Source organism: Schistocerca nitens, chromosome 1, assembly GCF_023898315.1.
Source record: "Schistocerca nitens isolate TAMUIC-IGC-003100 chromosome 1, iqSchNite1.1, whole genome shotgun sequence".
NCBI lineage: Eukaryota > Metazoa > Arthropoda > Insecta > Orthoptera > Acrididae > Schistocerca > Schistocerca nitens.
Window position 1 is genome coordinate 1,003,470,866 of NC_064614.1, and position 21,942 is coordinate 1,003,492,807.

At 44.1% G+C, this 21,942-nt stretch overlaps 1 protein-coding gene across 1 annotated transcript in view; it reads right to left on the minus strand.

Annotated features, from left to right (window-relative positions):
* The window catches only part of LOC126195445 (transferrin), a 57,177-nt gene that overhangs the window by 6,327 nt on the left and 28,908 nt on the right, over positions 1-21,942 (minus strand). Inside the window, exons 9-12 of the mRNA XM_049934073.1 lie at positions 20,280-20,520; positions 13,264-13,418; positions 9,316-9,510; positions 9,100-9,228 (exon numbers count right to left, since the gene is read on the minus strand). Coding sequence (XP_049790030.1) covers positions 9,100-9,228; positions 9,316-9,510; positions 13,264-13,418; positions 20,280-20,520 — 720 coding nt within the window. The remainder of the gene's footprint in view (positions 1-9,099; positions 9,229-9,315; positions 9,511-13,263; positions 13,419-20,279; positions 20,521-21,942) is intronic.

A 21,942-nucleotide genomic window follows, 5' to 3' on the forward strand; every position in this document is an offset into this window, starting at 1 on the left:
TGTACAGGTACAGCTGCCCATGCAGCTTCAACACGATACCACAGTTCATCAAGAGTAGTGACTGGCGTATTGTGACGAGCCAGTTGCTCGGCCGCCATTGACCAGACGTTTTCAATTGGTGAGAGATCTGGAGAATGTGCTGGCCGTACAGGACCTGCAACGTCCGGTCGTGCATTATCCTGCTGAAATGTAGAGTTTCGCAGGGATGGAATGAAGGGTACAGCCACGGGTCAACACATCTGAAATGTAACGTCCACTGTTCAAAGTGCCGTCAATGCGAACAAGAGGTGACCGAGACGTGTAACCAATGGCACCCCATACCATCACGCCGGATGGATGATACGCCAGTATGGCGATGACGAATACACGCTTCCAATGTGCGTTCACCGCGAAGTCGCCAAACACGGATGCGACCATCATGATGCTGTAAACAGAACCTGGATTCATCCGAAAAAATGACGTTTTGCCATTCGTGCACCCAGGTTTGTCGTTCAGTACACCATCGCAGGCGCTCCTGTCTGTGATGCAGCGTCAAGGGTATCCGCAGCCATGATCTCCGTACTGATAGTCCGTGCTGCTGCAAACATCATCGAACTGTTCGTGCAGATGCTTGTTATCTTGCAAACGTCCCCATCTGTTCACTCAGGGATCGAGACGTGGCTGCACGATCCGTTACAGCCATGCGGATAAGATGCCTGTCATCTCGACTGCTAGTGGCACGAGGCCGTTGGGATCCAGCACGGCGTTCCGTATTACCCTCCTGAGCCCACCGATTCTATATTCTGCTAACAGTCATTGGATCTCGACCAACGCGAGCAGCAATGTTTCGATACGATAAACCGCAATCGCGATAGGCTACAATCCGACCTTTATCAAAGTCTTAAACGTGATGGTACACATTTCTCCTCCTTACACGAGGCATCACAACAACGTTTCACCAGGCAATGTCGGTCAACTCCTGTTCGTGTATGAGAAATCTGTTGGAAACATTCCTCATGTCAGCACGATGTAGGTGTTGCCACCGGCGGCAACCTTGTGTGAATGCTCTGAAAAGCTAATCATTTGCATATCACAGCATCTTCTTCCTGTCGGTTAAATTTCCGGTCTGTAGCACGTCATCTTCGTGGTGTAGCAATTTTAATGGTCAGTAGTGTACTTGCGTTATTGCAAGGAAAAAAGGACGATTAGTGCTGAGTGCGACATTTGTTGACCAGATTGTGGGAGAAAATCAGCCGTCACCTTATTCTGAGCGTCATACTGGAATACCTTGATCGAACGCTATCAAACGGATATTGTTCTTCTATGCTTGTGGCATAAATTGATTAAAATTTCATTCTTATGCGAGGTTATTTTCAGTACGAAAAATTGCCATTCCTCTATATGATGAATGGTGTGTGAACGTGATGGCTGTTGGAGTGAGCGTAACGTTACTGTAAGTTATCATTCTGTGGTCTTTAGCGATGAGTCTCACCTCTGTGGCGGTCGGATCGACGCCATCGTATCTCGACGACCTGGTGAAAGGTCGCACGAAGGAGCGATTCTTGAGACCTTGATACCGCAGTTTGACAATCTGTTTGATATGACAACGTGACTGATTCCGTAACTGTTGCAGGCTGAATGCTCGCCAGTATGTGGCAAGAATGGTAAATCCTGTTCTCATATTCTTCACGTCCCGGTTACCAAATGGTATATTGCCCGCCCGGCTAGCCGTGCGATCTTAACGTTTCCCGAGCGAGAAGGCTTGCCAGTCCCCGGCCCGAATCCGCCCAGCGGATTAGTGTCGAGGTCCGGTGTGCCGGCCAGCCTGTGAATGGTTTTCAAGGTGGTTTTCCATCTGCCTCGACGAATGCGGACTGGTTCCCCTTATTATGCCTCAGTTCCACTATGTCGGCGGTTGCTGAGCAAACACTGTCTCCACATACGTGTACACCATAATTACTCTACCTCCCAAACACCTCGTCTGTAAACCACTGAGGGCTATGGCGGGGACAAAGCCTCTCCGTCGTTTATAGGTCCCCACAAAATACACAATACACAAATGGCTATTCCAGCAAAGCAGTGCAACACAACATAACACAAAAGCCTTGAGAAATATACGGATCACTGAATGTATAACATCACGCTGGTGCTAACTAGCAATCCTCATAATCGACACGCCACGTGCTTGAGACATGGCAAGAAATTCCTCATGATGACATTCAGGGCTCTTTCCTTTCACGCTACAAAAAGTACAAGAGTTTATTCGCACCTATCGGTCACACCTAATTCTGAAGTTGACGATAGATACATGTTCCGAATGTCCCGAAAATTTGATCATTTAATAACTTATATGTGATGAGCATCCGCATAAAATTTAATAAATGCTGGACTGGTACTTCACGGTGTAACACTCTTTTCGTCTGTGTAGTTGTGTGAAATACGTCTTAAAATAGTTGTTGACAACATTGAATTCGGTCTAAACTGAAGTAATGAAGTAAGAGGCTATATTACGATTTGTTCAAAGACAAAAAAATGGTTCAAATGGTCCCACTAAGGGGCTTAACTGCTCAGGTCATCAGTCCCCCAGAACGTAGAACTACTTAAACCTAACTAACCTAAGGACATCACACACATCCATGCCCGAGGCAGGATTCGAACCTGCGACCGTAGTGGTCGCGCGGTTCCAGACTGTAGCGCCTATAACCGCTCGGCCACCCCGGCCGGCTGTTCAAAGACATAAAATTACACTTCTGCAAGAGCACACTCTAAAGAAACTAATCACTTATGTGAATTTTTTAAAGTTCTGAATCTAACTTTTTGTTTATTTTCCTAGTCGGCAAACACTTTTACAATATGGCTGTTGGCAAGATATTTATGAATTCAAAGGAAAGCGCGCTTTAAGCTGATTATAAACAGCCGCTTTAGTACGAGTTTATGTCAGATACGAACTGCAAAACTTCTTCAGAAATCTGGAGCATTTAAAAGCAATAGAGTTGCGGACAAAATCACCGAACCGTCGTTGTTCTGAATTCACAGTAGTGTTCTTATGTTCGTCTGGTGGGTGTATACAGGTATGCACAGAAAGTTCTCTCCACTAAGCTTGCTCCACCGCAATGTTTTTCGCACCAACTCAACGCAGTTAATCACACACAAGAGAGAGTGCGCTCTCCCACGCAGTGCTTCACGCAGGCGCCAATATGAGTGACAGATGCTTACTTACGTACAGGTCAATAGCACATGCCTCCAGCGCTATGCATAAGAAAGTTAGTGGGTCACGGTATCACATAATCAACAACCACTAGTGCTGAGCGCATCAGAAGAACGCCTCATGTTTGCCGATCGCGTTACGTGATATTTCACAAGAAGATAATGGCGATATAACGTTTTATATAAATGACAAGTTTTAAGACCTATGTTCTTGTACAGAAGAATATAGACCCGACTGAGTAAATCATATATAAGTAATGTGGTTTAAGTTTTAAGTATTCCACATTTTTCTACTATAAAAACAGCGTAACGAGAACCAGCGTGTGATGAAAGCATCTATAACTACAGGCAGTTCCAAACCTTTCTTCCGTGATTTCAGTTTTCTAATTCCTACGACTCATCAGTTACCAGAGTGAAAATGGTAATCATTCTGGCTTCAACCTGAAAAATTTATTAAACACATTACAACAGCTTTTTCATGTTAAATTATTCAATACACCTTATTCATCTCCTCCCGATTTCACCGAACTGGTAGCGTTGTATATACAAGACAACAATTTCACTTTCCGTCTTATTTACGTAGGAGTTACTAGATCTTTTAAAGTACACTACGTGATCAGAAGTATCCGGACAGCCCCAAAAACATACGTTTTTCATATTAGGCATTAGACATCGCGAGAGAGCAGAATGGGGCGCTCCGCGGAACTCACGGACTTCGAACATGGCCACGTGATTGGGTGTCACTTGAGTCATACGTCTATAGGCGAGATTTCCACTCTTCTAAACACCTTTAGGTTCACTGTTTCCGATGTGATAGTGAAGTGGAAACGTGAAGGGACAGCACAAAAGCGTACAGTCAGACCTCGTGTGCTGACTAACAGAGGCTGCCGACAGTTGAAGAGGGTCGTAATGTGTAATAGGCAGACATCTATCACAGAGGAATTCCAACCTGCATCAGGATCCACTGCAAGTACTATGACAGTTAGGTGGGAGGTGAGAAAAGTTGGATTTTCATGGTCGAGCAGCTACTCATAAGCCACACATCACGCCGGTAAATTCCAAACGACGCCTAGCTTGTTGTAAGGAGCGTAATCATTGGACGACTGAACAGTGGAAAAACCTTGTGTGGAGTGACGAATTACGGTACACAATATGGCGACCCGATGGCAGGATGTGGGTATGGCGAATGCCCGGTGAACGTCATCTGCCAGCGTGTGTAGTGCCAACAGTAACATTCGAAGGCGGCAGTGTTAGGGTGTGGTCGTGTTTTTCATGGAGGTGGCTAGCACCCCTTGTCGTTTTGCGTGGCACTATCACAGTAGAGACCTACAATGCTGTTTTAAGCAGCTTCTTGCTTCACACTGCTGAAGAGCAATTCGGGGATGGCTGTTGCATCTTTCAACACGATCGAGCACCTGTTCATAATGCACGGCCTGTGGCGGAGTGGTTACACGACAATAACATCCCTGTAATGGACTGGCCTGTATAGAGTCCTGACCTGAATCCTATAGAACACCTTTGGGATGTTTTGAAACGCCGACTTCGTTCCTGGCCTCACCGATCGACATCGATACCTCTCCTCAGTGCAGCTCTCCGTGAAGAATGGGCTGCCATTCCCCAAGAAACCTTCCAGCATCTGATTAAATGTATGCCTGCGGGAGTGGAAGCTGTCAACAAGGCTAAGGGTGGGCCAACATCACACTGAATTCCAGCATTACCGATGGAGGGCGCCACGAACTAGTAAATCATTTTCCGGATACTTTTGATCAGATAGTGTTACCTGTGCATTATATTTTTATTTGGGGCTACAGTTAAGTTCGCAGTCAACGGTGAAAGAGGTATTATTTTCCTATTCCAAACCTAAGTGTGGTGAGTATAGAAAAAATATGGAACCACTCTCGTAAATGACGACACCACATAGCACAAAAACCTTTACAAGATTGCCTTTGTCTATAGGTATCGATTACTCTTTCTTGCTGCAAAATAAGGTCCACTGTTCTTGATTTCACTAAGGTACCACTAACTTAAAGAAGTCAGTCTCAGTTACCATGACAAGTGTTCGGTTGCATAATGGAGACACGTCAACAAATGTTTGCTTCAACCTGTAATCAGTGAGATCTCGACTTCTGCAGATGGCTCACGCAGGCAGTGAAACTTGATAGTTGCATGTGTGCGAGATTTTCTTCTAACTTCTGGTGAGTCCTCCTAAAATAAACTACAAATAAATGCTAGCAGAAGTTGGGACGAAGTAGAAGTCTGTGTAATATTAATGAACTACTCATAACGTTATTATGGTCTTTTGAATCGAGAGATAAGAACACATTTAAAGAAAGCCTCGATCAGGTCCAGAGGACCGTGTGTGTCAACAGGCCGTTGTATCATCCTTTACAATGTGGTCTCATTCGGACATGGGCCCAGCACATGTCTCTCCCGCCATTGTACTCTTGCCAAACCATGAAACTGCTACTTTTCGTTCGAGTAGTTCCAAGGCTGTCATTCAGACGGCATAACAAATTCTGGGTAACCACCGGATGTGGATTACAGCCCACTGCGGATTCACAGTGTTCTAAAACAACAGAAAGTGCTGCCTGCGAAGGGACTTCATATTTATTCCCGAAATTTATACTAGTGCACTGCTCACCAGAGACGGTAACCCGAGGGAATCTTCGACATTGTCTTTAGTCTCTGCCGGGTGGACCTAAAGATAGAGCAATTACGTCAACTTTTTATGACAGGGGAGATAAAAGCGGAGTGTAGCGGAGGCGAAAATATTTACTAGGGTACGGTTAGCCCAACGAGCGGAGCGTTCTGCACACCGGCGGTAAACACGGTGGCCCATCCGAGCTCCAGGCAGCACGTGTGTCGACCGCCAGCCTCCAGCCAGTCCCAGCCACAACACTTGAGGACTCTCCTTGTAGGTTTGATTAATGACAACATACGAATAATATGTAGTTTAGAAACTGACATCGTTCTCCTGTCCTCTCATTACAGTCACTACTGGCACATAACTTTAGAACGCTACAGAAAGAAGCAAAGTCCTGTCGGCGTACAGGTCATTAAGGATGACGTATCAGTTGCGACCAGTCAGTCAACGCTTTTTGTGGCATGGCGCATCAGCGATAACGAGATTATCCACTTTGCGTGCCCAAGCCACAGATCGAGCTGTACTATTGGTAACAGGATTTGAACTATACGGCAAAGGAAAAAAGAGAAAAGTATTAAGAGAAATATAGTTTCAATTTGAAATATCAAGCATTGTTTCATGTAAGTGAGGGATATCCAGATTATGGATAAAAACCTCTTACATACGTACTTTTTCTGAATAACAAAGAAAAAAATTCTACCATACACGTACCATATGCTGTTGACATAGCGCATTCCACCCCACTGTGGAAAAAACTCACGAATAATGTTGTCAAATGATGCAAGTCTTTAGACTCAGCGGTTCTTCATAGCTTGTTTGGCATTACCAAAGCCTATTTACTCGAGTGGTTACTCAGGCCTACCCATGAAAGGAATGTACGCTGTGACCTGGAATCGAGTCCGGTGAATACGGCAGTACTCATTTTGCAGAGCGTTTGTCGAAGAGTCACCTTCAGTCCCGAACCGCGCGACTGCTACGGTCGCAGGTTCGAATCCTGCCTCGGGCATGGATGTGTGTGATGTCCTTATGTTACTTAGGTTTAAGTAGTTCTAAGTTCTAGGGGACTGATGACCTCAGATTTTAAGTACCATAGAGCTCAGAGCCATTTGAACCATTTGAAGAGTCACCAGATACATTTTCTCTGGTGGTTCGTCAAATAATTGCAAATTAGCTTTTGCAGAGCATAGTTACATTCAACCAAACAAAATGCATGTGTGCTCTGAGTCGGCGAGAAACGTCGCCTTGTTTCTCAGTGCAAACGAAACGTTTGTGTAATGGAATTTTAAATATTCGTCGACAGCGTGGAGCAAAATAATCTAGTTCGATATCCAGTTTAACGATATGTATTAACAGAGATAACAAGATAAGAAGAATAACAAATAATTCTGCAGAAACTCAGCTGCAATGGTGCTTGATGGCAGGAGAATAGGATACGCCGTGCAGGCAGTCACATGAGAGGAGGGAAGTTGGGCAAGAAAGACGTGGCACGAAAGTGTTTAACGACCTGGCAAGTGCAAGAGGACACTCATGCTGACCTTTTAATGCGAAAGAATTGAAAAATACTCTACTGGCCATTAAAATTGCTACACCACGAAGACGACGTGTTACAGACGCGAAATTTAACCGACAGGAAGAAGATGCTGTGATATGCAAATGATTAGCTTTTCAGAGCATTCACACAAGGTTGCCGCCGGTGGCGACATCTACATCGTGCTGACATGAAGAAAGTTTCCAACCGATTTCTCATACACAAACAGCAGTTGACCGACGTTGCCTGGTGAAACGTTGTTGTGATGCCTCGTGTAAGGAGGAGAAATGTGTACCATCACGTTTAAGACTTTGATAAAGGTCGAATTGTAGCCTATCACGATTGCGGTTTATCGTATCGCGACATTCCTGCATGCGTTGGCCGAGATCCAATGACTGTTAGCAGAATATGGAATCGGTGGGTTCAGGAGAGTAATACGGAACGCCGTGCTGGATCTCAACGGCCTCGTATCACTAGCAGTCGAGATGACAGGCATCTTATCAGCATGGCTGTAACGGATCGTGCAGCCACGTCTCGATCCCTGAGTCAACAGATGGGGACGTTTGCAAGACAATAACCATCTGCACGAACAGTTAGATGACGTTTGCAGCAGCATGGACTATCAGCTCGGAGACCATGCCTGCGGTTACCCTTGACGCTGCATCACAGACAGGAGCGCCTGCGATGGTGTACTCAACGACGAATTTGGGTGCACCGATGGCAAAACGTCATTTTTTCGGATGAATCCAGGTTCCGTGTACAGCATCATGATGGTCGCATCGGTGTTTGGCGACATCGCGGTGAACGCACATTGGAAGCGTGTATTCATCATCGCCATACTGGCGTATCACCTGGCGTGATGGTATGGGGTGCCATTGGTTACACGTCTCGGTCACCTCTTGTTCGCATTGACGTCACTTTGAACTGTGGACGCTACATTTCAGATGTGTTACGACCCGTGGCTCTACCCTCCATTCGATCCCTGCGAAACCCTACATTTCAGCAAGATAATGCACGACCGAATGTTGCAGATCAAGTATGGGCCTTTCTGGATACAGAAAATGTTCGACTGCTGCCCTGGCCAGTACATTCTCCAGATCTTTCATCAATTGAAAACGTCTGGTCAATGGTGGCCGAGCAACTGGTTCGTCACAATACGCCAGTCACTACTCTTGATGAACTGTGGTATCCTTTTGAAGTTGTATGGGCAGCTGTATCTGTATACGCCATCCAAGCTCTGTTTGACTCAATACCCAGGCGTATCATGGTCGTTATTACGTCCAGAGGTGGTTGCTCTGGGTACTGATTTCTCAGGATCTATGCACCCAAATTGCGTGAAAATGTTATCACATGTCAGTTCTAGTATAATATATTTGTCCAATGAATATCCGTTTATCATCTGCATTTCATCTTGGTGTAGCAATGTCAATGGCCAGTAGTGTATATTAGATATCAATGCGTTTGGGGTATGGGAACAAATGACAGAGCATTTTGCGAACACGTCTGAAAATGTCTCGGACTGCATTAGTTCTGTGCCTACGTGGCTTCGTCTCATTCATTCTCTGACGCAGTCGATGACAACAACCGGATGACTGATTATAGCACTAAAGTAATTTGAATTAGTTATATCGAAAGGCCAGGTAAAATACCACTTACAATATTTTAGTATATATCGAGAAACAAATCGACATTTGTCCGTTGTAAAAGGAGTGCAATAGTGCTAGCGCTGCGAGAATCTTACCGGTGTTGTTGAAGACTGTGGAATGCTTCACAAAGGCGACGTCTCCAGCGCCGGCTGCCAGGCAGCGGAAGGCCCCAGTATAGCCAAAGTAGTCCTCGCCGACGTCAGGGTAGCACTTGGTAGAAACGTCTGCAAGAAAAACAACCGTTGTGACACACGGGAGAGGTTGTCACGGTCGCAGTGGCAGGAGTCTGGCGTAGCGGGACTGCCACGTACCGTTCTTGGCGGCGTTGCCGACGCAGAGGTCGCACAGCTTGCTGGGGTTCTGGCCGGTCGGGTTGTTGTCGGAGAGCAGGGCGCCGGGCGCGCAGCTGCCGCCCGAGAAGAAGTCGGAGACGGCCTTGGCTGCCGGGCACTCGTTGCGCTGCACCAGACCCAGGCGCAGCAGCGTGTAGAGCGGCACCACCCAGCCTGCGCACCAACACCCACCACGGGTTAGCAGTAGCAGGGCGGGCGGCTAGAGGGACGTGGTCCTTAACAACCGACAAGAAGCGCCTCTTTTTCGTTTCAGTCACCAGTCTTCCTAGTGATCAGAAGGTGTCCATCTCTCCGTCTCATATCCTACTATCCTATCTGTGTATCAGCTCAGCCACTCTCCAAAAGCACAGAGACCAAATGTTTCTAAAACTGAGGTAAGCCTGTTCCACCTCTCTAATCGCCTTTCATCAGCAAATATCAGTCCACAGTTCGGCCCTCTTGGCACAGTCAGATACAACGAAAGCCCAAAATACCTGGGAGTCACTCTGAACACCTTTCCAACTTGGCCAAGAAGATAGAAACACGAGTGAACCTTGTGAGAAAGCTGGCAGGCAGTACATGGGGAGCAACCACATCAGTCCTCCGAGGAGCATCCCTTGCACTGGTATACTCTGCAGCAGAATACTGTGAACCAGTTTGGTTCCGAAGCACCCACGTAGCGAAAGTAGACGTCCAACTGAACTCAGTTATGAGAGTAATTAGTGCTACAGTCCGGCCTACACCTACTTGCTGGCTACCAGTGCGCTCAAACATCTGTCCACCAGACCTCCGTCGAAAGGCTGCTCTTTACAACCTCTGTCAGCAAACAACTCGATCCCTCTTCATGACGATTTGCTATCACTGCCCAGGAAACGCCTCAAATCTAGAAGACCAGCACATGAAGTGGGAGTCCAAACGCTATCCACAGGATTCGACCAGGACGCAGAGTGGAAACGTGAGTGGCAAGCTACAAGAACCCGAAACCACGAACTTGTAGACAATCCAACAGTTCCAGTTCCGGGCTTCCACCAACCAAGGGAGGTGTGGGTGCAGTTAAACAGATATCGGAGAGGGTAGGTGCAAATACAACATCCACAAGTGGGTCTTTTCAAGTGGCAGTGTTTGTGACTTTGGTGACACCCAAACAATGAGCCACATTGTGAATGACTGTCCAATCAAACGCTTCCCTGGTGGCATTGAGAAGATCCATCAAGCATCCCACGAGGCACTCCGCTGGATCGAGTCCATCAACGTCCGAGTGTAGTCTGAGCCGTTTTAAAACTCGTGACTCGTGTACTACATATAATTTCACATGTTCATTTTTATATATATTTCTTTATTTTGCTAAATGTGTATTACTGTCATTGATGCATACGATAATAATAATAATAATAAAAGCACAGTAGAATCTTTAAAGAAACGCAGTGAACAGTCGATAAAACCGGATGGTTATAATTAAAGTCCAACTACTCGCAGAGGTCCAGTGTCAGCTGTAATCATCGTATAGCAGCGAAACTTGGTAGCTATACTAATGCGTTAATGCGGAACCGATTTACGCTGGATAAAAAAATTAGTTACAATTTTGGGCACCAGGTTCAAATCTGGAGATGTACACTGCTTATATGTATGACTGTATAACATCCATGCAGTCATTTGACAAGCCATAAGTGGGCAAACAGTACGGCTATCGAGAACAGAGACCGTGCACTCTTGGTGAAACTGTTTTATGTGAACTGCAGCAATTACTACAGTGCTAAGGAGAGGCTCGACTTCATTAAATGGTTTAAAGAAGATGATAATGAAATTCTTCGAGCCGGCCGCAGTGGCCGTGCGGTTAAAGGCGCTGCAGTCTGGAACCGCAAGACCGCTACGGTCGCAGGTTCGAATCCTGCCTCGGGCATGGATGTTTGTGATGTCCTTAGGTTAGTTAGGTTTAACTAGTTCTAAGTTCTAGGGGACTAATGACCTCAGCAGTTGAGTCCCATAGTGCTCAGAACCATTTGAAATTCTTCCGATCAATATGTGGCATACAGCAAACCAGTGCTTAACAGTATTGGTTAAAAACAGTTTTGGTTGCAGTTTTAGTTTTTTTATTTTTCAACGACGCGTTTCACCTTATTTAGGCATCTTCAGGTTATCTTTTCTAGACTGCCGCGAGAGGCACTAAGATCTGCATTACGCGTTCCCGTTCACAGGCGCGAGGAACAGAGTAAGATGGGGGCACAGGTAGTAAGCATAATGCAAGCATAAGCATCATGCTTACTACCTGAGCCCCCATCTGACTCTGTTACTCGCTCCTGTGAACGGGAGCGCGTTATGCAGATCTTGGTCCCTCTCGCGTCCTTCTAGAAAAGATGACCTGAAGATGCCTAAATAAGGCGAAACGCGTCGTTGAAAAATAAAAAACTAAAACTGCAACCAAGACTGTTTTTAAACAATAATGATAATGAAATTCGAAAACAGTGGTAAGCTTGGTGTGGCACCTACACGAGTAAGTGGTCCTATCCAGGTGGAAGTTATTGCCGAGGTTGCTGTTGCTATAAATGACCATGCAGCACGTGTGCTAGTGCTCGAAAAATGTCACGAGAATTGTACATCCCATGGTTAACAGTGCGGAAAGCTTTTCAGTTTATTTTACACTGGTACTTGTACAAGATCCAGACGGTGTAGCAACTGAAACCTCGTGATCCGCAGCAACGTTCTGAATTTGCTCTCCGGTTTCTGGCATGGATCGAAGTTGATGACATATGGTCACGCAATATTCTACGGACTGACGAGGCACATTTTACACTGCACGGTGCAGTGAAAATGCAGAACTGCCGAATATCGGTGTATTTTTAAACAGCATGTTGTGCTTGAAGATTCATGCACTTGCCGTATGTGACTCTATGGTATCCATTCACAAGCACCTTTATTCTCGGTCCGTTCTCCTTTGAAAGGAATGCGCCCAGAGAGCTTGTCAGATGTACCGTGACGCCTGCAAGTTATCGAGACCTCCTTGTAGAGCATGTGATTCCTATTTTCGAAGAGCGTAGCTGTGTGAAAACCAAGTTGGGGCGACACCTAATGTCGCTCACCCAGTGAAAGATCTGCTTAATGCAGACTGCTAAGAACGGTTATCTCCAGAAGTTTTCCAAATGCATGGCCGGCAAGAGCACCTGCTGTGGAGCCATGTGACTTTCGGGTATGGGGATATATAAAACAACGCGTTTACCATGGACACGTTCGGTCTCTACCTGAACTGAAGGCTACCATACTCACACGGGACACTTTGCTCAGATTTCACCGGAATTGCTGAGAGCAACTTTGATCGCGTCGTTTTATGGATGCAGCATCTCGTCGACGTCCCCGACTTTCATACAGTCTTATAAGTGGTGGTTAATAATAAAATAATCATTATGCCTTTCTCAATTGTTTGACCTTTATCTGTCCGCGTCCCGTTCCTAATTCATTAAAAATGGAAATATTTCTATATGTCTTTCTTGCATCTAGTGGCCAAAATTCAAACTAATTTTTTTCCAGGGTAAATCGTTCCTAAATTAACGCATTAGAATATCTACCAAGTTATTGCTGTCTTATGATAATTATACTCCACACTAGACATCTGTGAGCAGATACAGTTTAAAATCACCCGGTACATTAGTGTAATTATACAATTCCCAAGTTAGTTGTAAGTTACTGTGGCGACTAAACGTGTACGCTACAAACAAATGCAATTAAAATTTAGTCCTGGACACTTGCGGAACGTAGTTGCTACTGGCTGATGTATTTTCGTAGATAATGGTGGAAAGCCGGGAAAACATCGTATTAAGAGCTGGAGATATGGTAATATTCCCTGTGTCTCACGCATCCATCTGTGAATAAGCACAGAGCCTGAAGCGACGCTTTCACCGGAACTAACCGAGTGTCTCGACGAGAGAAACTGACCTGCAGTGCGGCCGATTCCGGTGTGGCAGGACTTGGCGCCCCGAAGGTCCGAGAAGCTCTGGTAGTTGGAATTCTTCTTGATGACCGCCACGGCGTAGTACACGTCCTGCAGAGGGCCGTACACCTCGCTCAGGATCGGCTTCAGGTCGTACTGCCTGCACAAACAACGAACGGGAGCCGTCAGACAGAAGCAGCGCGCTTTCTCCGGCTATACCCACTGCCACTTCTTCAGGTGTTACAACACAAATATTATTTAAAAGACGTTAAAGTCAAACGCTGATTTGTGGACATAATCCCCAAGTAACCACGTAATTACCGGAAATGTTCTAAAATGTATTTGGCACGTTACTTGCACAACCGTCTGTTGATTTGCCATGAGGTCGTCATAGCGCTATTACTTTAGCCATGATCTCTTTCTACAATTTCGTTCTTTTCTCCCCGGCTAGTTTCTGTCATATTATGCAATTCAGGTAGTATCTTTATTGTCCTGAAAATCGCTTAACCGTCGGCTCGTTATTCTCATTTTTTGATTTACACAATTTGCATCTCCTGAAACTTGCTTCACTTTTATTTCGTGAGAGGTTCAAGATAATGATAATGATATGTGATTTTGGGCAATTTTCTTATAAGCATAACACTCTTAAGTCGTGTAGCACAGAGATATTGAACGAAGAACGTTTTTAATGGAAGGATATACTTTTGCTATCTATCATTAGCAAGCTTCTCAAAGGTCGAGTGCAGTGATATAGAGCTCGTTAATGTTGGCTTTGAAGATTTTCACAAAAGTACTCGAACAATGTGCTAAAGATTAAAAGCAAGGTGATAGTATACACAACTTGATCAAAAGTAGACGCACCCCTATTAATGGACATTAACATGGGGTGTGACTACCCTTCGCCTTTACCACTGCTTGTACTTTTCTGGGACCTTTCAGTGTGGATGAATGGCAGCCCATTTTCCTCAAAAGCTGAAACTAGTTAAGGTAGTGGTGCTGTACGCTGTGGTCTGGAGGAAAGTTGATGTTCTAGCTCATCCCAAAGGCGTTTCATCGGGTTCAAGTAGGGACTTTGAGTAAGCCATTCCATTTCAAGAACGTTGTTGTCCACAAGCCATTGTCTCACAAATGTGGCCTTATGACGAGGTGCACTGCAATGGTGAAGCATACAATCCTGGTATCCGAACTGTTCAAGGTACAAAAAAAATGGTTCAAATGGCTCTAAGCACTATGGGACTTAAAACACCTGAGGTCATCAGTCCCCTAGACTTACAAATACTTAAACCTAACTAACCTAAGGACATCACACACATCCATGCCCCAGGCAGGATTCGAACCTGCGACCATAGCAGCAGCGCGGTTCCGGACTGAAGCGCCTAGAGCCGCTCGGTCACAGCGGCCGGCTTTCAAGGTACACAAGGCCGTAAAATGTGTTTATATCCTTCCGCAATAACCATTTTCTTAACTTCAACACCGACTGCATATTTTCAACTACCAACGATAAAAATCAAGAGCAAACTGTATGTCATGTCTAATGGTATCAATACAGAAACTTAAAATGGTGACATACTGCAGTTTAGCCGCCTGAGGATGTGGTGTAATACGAGTACAAACGGAATCCCAATGGATTTAACTAATTTTTTCACAAAGAGTAAATGTGAATATAAATCACGGTTCGACGATTGCGGGCTGTTGACCAAGAACTTCCCCAAACACTCCTCCGCCCGCTAAAGATTTAAATTAATGTTCAACGGTCGTACGTGGAGAGTCGGTAAACAGCAGTATTTCACTGGAAGAAGTATTTACGTCTGTGGGCAGTCTCTCGCCGTATTTACGACAGAAGAAGCCTCTGAAATTTCGCTTTGTTTAGTGGCTCCAGGAAATACGCCACATTCTTGTGGTCGCCTTTAAATGGAACTCTCCCAAACTGATCCAGGCTCCCGCGTGCTTTGGATCTCCTGTTAAGATGTTTACAACCATCAAGATTTAAAGTCCCACGGAATAGTCAATGTGTTCAGTGCAATCTCTTGCACCATTAAAGTAGCATCAAATTGTGTTCACGGAGACACCACTTCTGTTATGCTGTTATCCTAATGATATACGATTGTGTACGACAAGGTCACCACATTTTACAGTTCAGAAACTCTGAGCGGTATCACGTGGTCCAGTAAATGAAAGAAACGTTTATCCATAACACTTGCACACGCCTTCTGGTTTTTGTACCGACAAAGCGCCCACAGGAAGATACGTACGTCGAGATGACCAGTGTGCGTTACGTAGCAGGTAGCTGAATTTAATTCCGCTCTATTATACCATGTAGGCCAGACTGAAGTATCTCATTTAGGGCACCTCATATAGTTGTGCACTAACTATGTTATGTGTATTTCCTGGAAGTTTTTATCAGCATTTTTGAAAATGAAACTTGGAGAATAACATTGCGATGGAAACTGCAGTCTAGGTTTAAGGCAAGTGAGTTTAGTAAACTGGCCTGACATTTCCTCTACGGACCTCCATTATCTTTCGAAGATGGAACGGCATGACTGTGCACGGTTCGTGATGACAATTCCTTGATGCAACAGGATGTGCCTTATAACCGATACCTCGTTTTCGTTATACCATAAGTTTCTATTTTTCTTAAATTGATTCAGTGCCTGTGCAATAGTTGTCCTATCCAGCCGTCTAATTTTCAGCTTTCTTCTGTAGCAATAAGTCTGAAAAGTTATTTTCTTCCTATATAAACTGTTTACGTCCACATTTCAGTTACCTAGAACGCTACACTCCAGGTAGATATATCAGAAAAAAAAAGATCTTAACACTTACAAGTGTAACTGATACAAATAGCGGAAGAAAAAATAAATTTACTAGTGGGTATGTTGTTGTTGTGGTCGTCAGTTCGAAGGCTGGATTGATACAGCTCTCCATGCTGCTCTATCCTGTGCAATCCTATTCATCTCCGTATAACTACTCCAACTCACCTTATAAAGGCACATTTGCACGCCGAGCGTGAGTTTCCGCGGAAACGCGAGATATTAATTAAATAATCAGTGACAAATAAATAAAGCCTATGGCACACAACTGCAGCGCTATGTCGCTGATAAAACAAAAAAGGAATTACGTTACTCTTATGTTTGATTAAAAGAGAGAGCTCTGGTAGAAGTGGTGCGAGAAGCACGTATTTTATTTTATTGTCTGGCACACCGCCACCATATTTTCATGTTATAGAAGAATACTGCGAGTTGCAACCACACTAGGCACTCGATTCTGAAAAGACTTTATATTTATAAAAGTAAGTAGGATTATGAACTGTAGGCTATTTCATTGAATATATCTGATTTAACTAACTGTGTAACTTTTTTATGTTTAGTAGACAATCACCTCTGTACGACGTATTGGCATGGCTGGCAAATCATTGTAATATTGAGATTAGATTATGAGTCCGTATCTACCGCAGCAGTCTTTGGAAACGATTTAATTACGAAGTCCGATTATTTCAGTTTTATTTCACGGTCAACTAAGAGTAACATTGCCTTTACCAAATAGCCATTGTCAAGCGTCTGATACCGAATAATTAAACGTCCAAGTTCCAGATAGGAAATATCAATTACATCCTAATCAACATCATACATTAATTAAATAATTAATATTTTATTTTATTTTATTTTATTTTATTTATTTTATAACCTCCTTTTGAATCTGCTAACTATATTCATCTCTTGGTCTACCTCTACGACTCTTACCCCTCACAGTTCCGTCCAATACTAAATTGGTGATCCCTTGATGTCTCAGAATGTGTCCTACCAATCGATCCCTTCTTCTAGTCAGGTTGTACCACAAATTTCTTTTCTCCTCAATTGTACTCAGTATCTCCTCGTTATTTATCTGTTCTACCCATGTAATCTTCAGCATTCTCTGTAGAACCGCATTTCAAAAGCTTCTATTTTCTTCTTGTCTAAACTGTTTATCGTCCATGTTTTACTTCCTTACATGGCTACACTACAGACAAATACTTTCAGAAAAGACTTCCTAGTATTAAATCTGTATTTGATGTTATCAAATTCCTTTTATTCAGAAACGCTTTTCCTGCAATTCCCAGTCTACGTTTTTCATCCTACTTCAGCCGCCATTATTTTACTGCCCAGACAGCAAAACTCACCTACTACTTTAAGTGTCTCATTTTCTAATCTAATTGCTTCAGCATCACTTGATTTAATTCGACTGCATTCTATTATCCGCGTTTTTCTTTTGTTGGCGTTAACTTATATTCACCTTTCAGTACACTGTCCATTCCGCTCCACTGCTCTTCCAAGTTCTTTGTTGTCTCTAACAGTACTACAACGTCATCGGCAAACGTCAAAGTTTTATTTCTTCTTCCTGAACTTTAATTCCTTCTCCAAGTTTTTCTTTGCTTTCCTTTACTGCTTGCTCAATGTACAGATTGAATAATATCGAGGATAGGCTAAAACTCTGGCTCACTCCCGTCTCAATCACTGGTTCCTTTTCACGCCCCTCGACTCTTGTAAAAGTGGCTCATGGTATTTTACCCCTGCCACCTTCACAATTTCAAAGAAAATACTACAGTGAACATTGAAAAAAAAACCTTTCTCTATGTCTACAGATGCTCTAAACGTAGTTTTGCCTTTCCTTAAACTGTCTTCTAGGATAAGTCATAGGGTCAGTATTGTCTCACGTATGCTCACATTTCTCGGGAATCCAAACTGATCTTCCGCGAGGTCGGCTTCTACAAGTTTTTCCATTCTTCTGTAAGGAATTTGTTTTAGCATTTTGTAAACATGACTTACTAAACTGAAGGTTCGATAATACTCACACCTGCCAGCACCAGCTTTCTTTGGATTTGGAATTATTACATTCTTCTTTGAAGTATGAGGGTATTTCGCCTATCTCACACATCTTATACACCAGACGAAAGAGTTTTGTCATGGCTGGCTCTCCCTATGCTATCAATAGGTCTGACGGAATCCCGTCTGCTCCGGAGGCGTTGTTTCGAGTTAGATCTTTCAGTGCTGTGTCAAATTCTTCTTGCAGTATCATGTTTCCCATCTACTGTTCATCTCTGTTCTCTTCCAGTTCTATGATACTGCCTACAAGTTCATCTCCCTTATATAGACCCTCTGTACACTTCCTCGCCTTTCAACTTCCCTTCTTTGTTTAGGACTGGTTTTCCATCTGATGTCTTAGTCTTCATACAGCTGTTTCTCTTTCCTCTATAGATCTCTTTAATTTTCCTACAGGCAGTATCTACCCTTCCTCTAGTGATACATGCTATCCTTACATTTGTCCTCTAGCTATTCCCGTTTAGCCATTTTGCATTTCCCGTCACTCTCATTTTTTTAGACGTTTGTATTCTCTTCCGACTGCTTCATTCACTGCATTTTTATATTTTCTCCTTCCATCAACTTAAGTCAATATCTCTAGTGTTATCCAAGTATTTCTAACAGGCCTTGTCTTTTTACCTATTTGATCCACTGCTGTCTTCACTATTTCATCTCTTAAAACTACCCATTAGTCTCCTACTGTATTCCTTTCTCATGTTCTAGTCAGTCGTTTCCCAGTGTTGCCTCTGAAACTCGCAACAGGCTCTGGTTCCTTCAACTTATCCAACTCAGATCTTCTAAATTTCCTACATTTTTGCCAATTTCTTTAGTTTTAATCTACAGCTCATAATCAACAAACTGTGGTCAGAGTCCATCTCTGCCCCTGTAAATGTCTAAAAATTTAAAATCTGGTTCCTAAGTCTCCGTCACATCATTATACAATCAATCTGAAACCTTCCGATGGCTCCAGGTCTCTTCCGCTTAAACAACCTTCTTCCATAAAACTTTGAACATAGCTGCTAAGGTTCAGTGACCGTCTCAGAGTTATATTGTAACAAATAAGCCCTCGGTCACAAATATTAAGTCAAAATTGACCTGGTTTCGACGTTACTATGAGCGTCGTCTTCAGAATTAGAGAAACTGTACTAAAACATTAGGTATATAGTACATTAATAAAATTAAAGTTTGTCCTGACTCGAAAAGATGCAGTACTTACAAGTCACATATTAAAAAGATCTAAGCCGGAAAGGCGACGTCATGAACACTTGTGAGATGGCGAGCCGCTAAAGACTGCTCGTACTGTGAACAAGGGTTGCAATGAAATTCCCATTTGTTAAAAGAAATTTGGTTATGATTTCATCAGTTACTCCCTGGCAACTACTTCATGTTACATAGTGTGATTAAATGTGTTAATGTTGTTGATGAATCGCTAGTAAATAAAATAAATTCTTAAGAATATTCTTTGAAAATAAAATACGGTTCATTAATGTTTGCAAAGATGTAGTTTCTCTGTCTGGCGACCGTAAGTTGGGTTTCCCTTGGTTGTCATTTCAGGCAAATGCCTGGATGATACTCTCGGGAAGACCATGGTCAGCCATTCGTTCTATCCCCGTAGAAATATTCTTGCGTATTCTATGTAATTTGATATTATTATCACATCTGTTTTATTGTATTATGATGACAAATCCTATGTCAGTGTGTGATGATTCCTGGATGAATAAACAAATAAATTAAATAAATTATTCCCAAGGCAGGGTTTTACGTTTTCCCTTATTAGGCCGTTTGCTTGATGCATTGTAACATACTATACTACAAACATACGTATATACATTCCATTGTGCGATGTTTGCAGTTGGAGTGTATTAATCTCATCGGATGAGTAACGTAATGGGTGTCTGTACTGAAGAGATAATATGTTATTAAGACCCGTAACAGTATTTTGTTGTTTTTAACGGTTTCTCGATAAACTTTTAACGTATACCAATTGCTAAGATGATAACGCAAAGTAACTGAAAAGTGCTCACTGAAATAAGACGTCGCTCCTGGAACAGTTTGTTATTCAGGAATGGTATAAAATGCCATAGACTATAACCGCAGAGGGTTCAGTATGACTGGGGTGGCAGTTTATCACAGCAGGACCCCGGCGCTGACGTTACATTGTGTATCTCATGGCTGTGGCGTGGTCTCACCTGACAGCGGTGAGGGCCTCGCCGCCGTCCAGGCTGATGACGTCGGCCTCGCCCTCGCGGATGGCAGCCAGACACTCGCGCACGTTGCCCTTGGCGACGCAGCCCAGCTTGGGCCGGATGTCCCGCGAGAAGGCGCCGGCGCTCAGCGACCGGCACTTGGCCAGCCCCGCCGTGGACGTCACGCAGAACCTGACGGGGTCGTCGGGCCCGAAGTTGCGCCCGATCACGTCCGAGTAGTTGGCTGCAGCAGGGGAACACACTGTCAGGGCGGTCAGTGGGCGGGCAGACACAACAGCGCCTCTGCCAAGGACTCTGAGCCCGGAGGCGCCGCGCCTCTCTGCTCTTCACTCCCAAAAACTAATTTCTCTTCTATTTTTGTTCCTGTTTCTCAATCTGCATCAACTCTCTCTCTCTCTCTCTCTCTCTCTCTCACACACACACACACACACACACACACACACACACACTGCTGCTTGTTGCTATCTAAAACCACAATCAACACGCGGACGCAGCCCGTTAACCACAATACATTTTCTCAGTTTGGAACCGATCTAAAAGACCAGAGTTGGAACTTTCTGGCAGATAAGAACTGTGTGTCGGACCGAGACTCGTACTGGGAACCTTCGCCTATCGCGAGCAAGTGCTCTACCGATTGAGCTACCCAAACACGACCCACGAACCGTCCTCCCAGCTTTACTTCCGCCATTACCTCATCTCCTACTTTCCAAACTTCACATAACTTCTCTACATCTACATCTACATCTACATCTACATCCATACTCCGCAAGCCACCTGACGGTGTCTGGCGGAGGGTACCTTGAGTACCTCTATCGGTTCTCCCTTCTATTCCAGTCTCGTAGTGTTCGTGGAAAGAAGGATTGTCGGTATGCTTCTGTGTGGGCTCTAATCTCTCTGATTTTATCCTCATGGCCTCTTCGCGAGATATACGTAGGAGGGAGCAATATACTGCTTGACTCTTCGGTGAAGGTATGTTCTCGAAACTTCAACAAAAGCCCGTACCGAGCTACTGAGCGTCTCTCCTGCAGAGTCTTCCACTGGAGTTTATCTATCATCTCCGTAACGCTTTCGCGATTACTAAATGATCCTGTAACGAAGCGCGCTGCTCTCCGTCGGATCTTCTCTATCTTTTCTATCAACACTATCTGGTACGGATCCCACACTGTTGAGCAGTATTCAAGCAGTGGGCGAACAAGCGTACTGTAACCTACTTCCTTCGTTTTCGGATTGCATTTCCTTAGGGTTCTTCCTTGGTAGAGCACTTGTCAGTGGAAGGCAAATGTCAGGAGTTCGAGTCTCGGTCCAGCACATAGTTCTAACCTGCCAGGAAATTTCATATCGGCGCACTCTCCGCTGCAGAGTGAAAATCTCATTCTGGAATGCTCCAGAAGTGTTCTATACCATGCGAAACATAGTTTCTTTTTGGGAGAGCGCGGAGAGGGGGGCAAGTGCAGGCGTTTATACTTGCAAGTGTGTGCAGTAACTGTAACATCCAGCTCTAAGAAGCTTGAGCAGGACTGAATATATTTTCCTTGAACAACAGCTGTTCTTCTACCCCAATATCTTTTCTTGATCATTACTATTTGCAAAACTAGGCGACGTTTAAAAATAATGTCTTCATTGATAGTTAAGAACGATATACAGG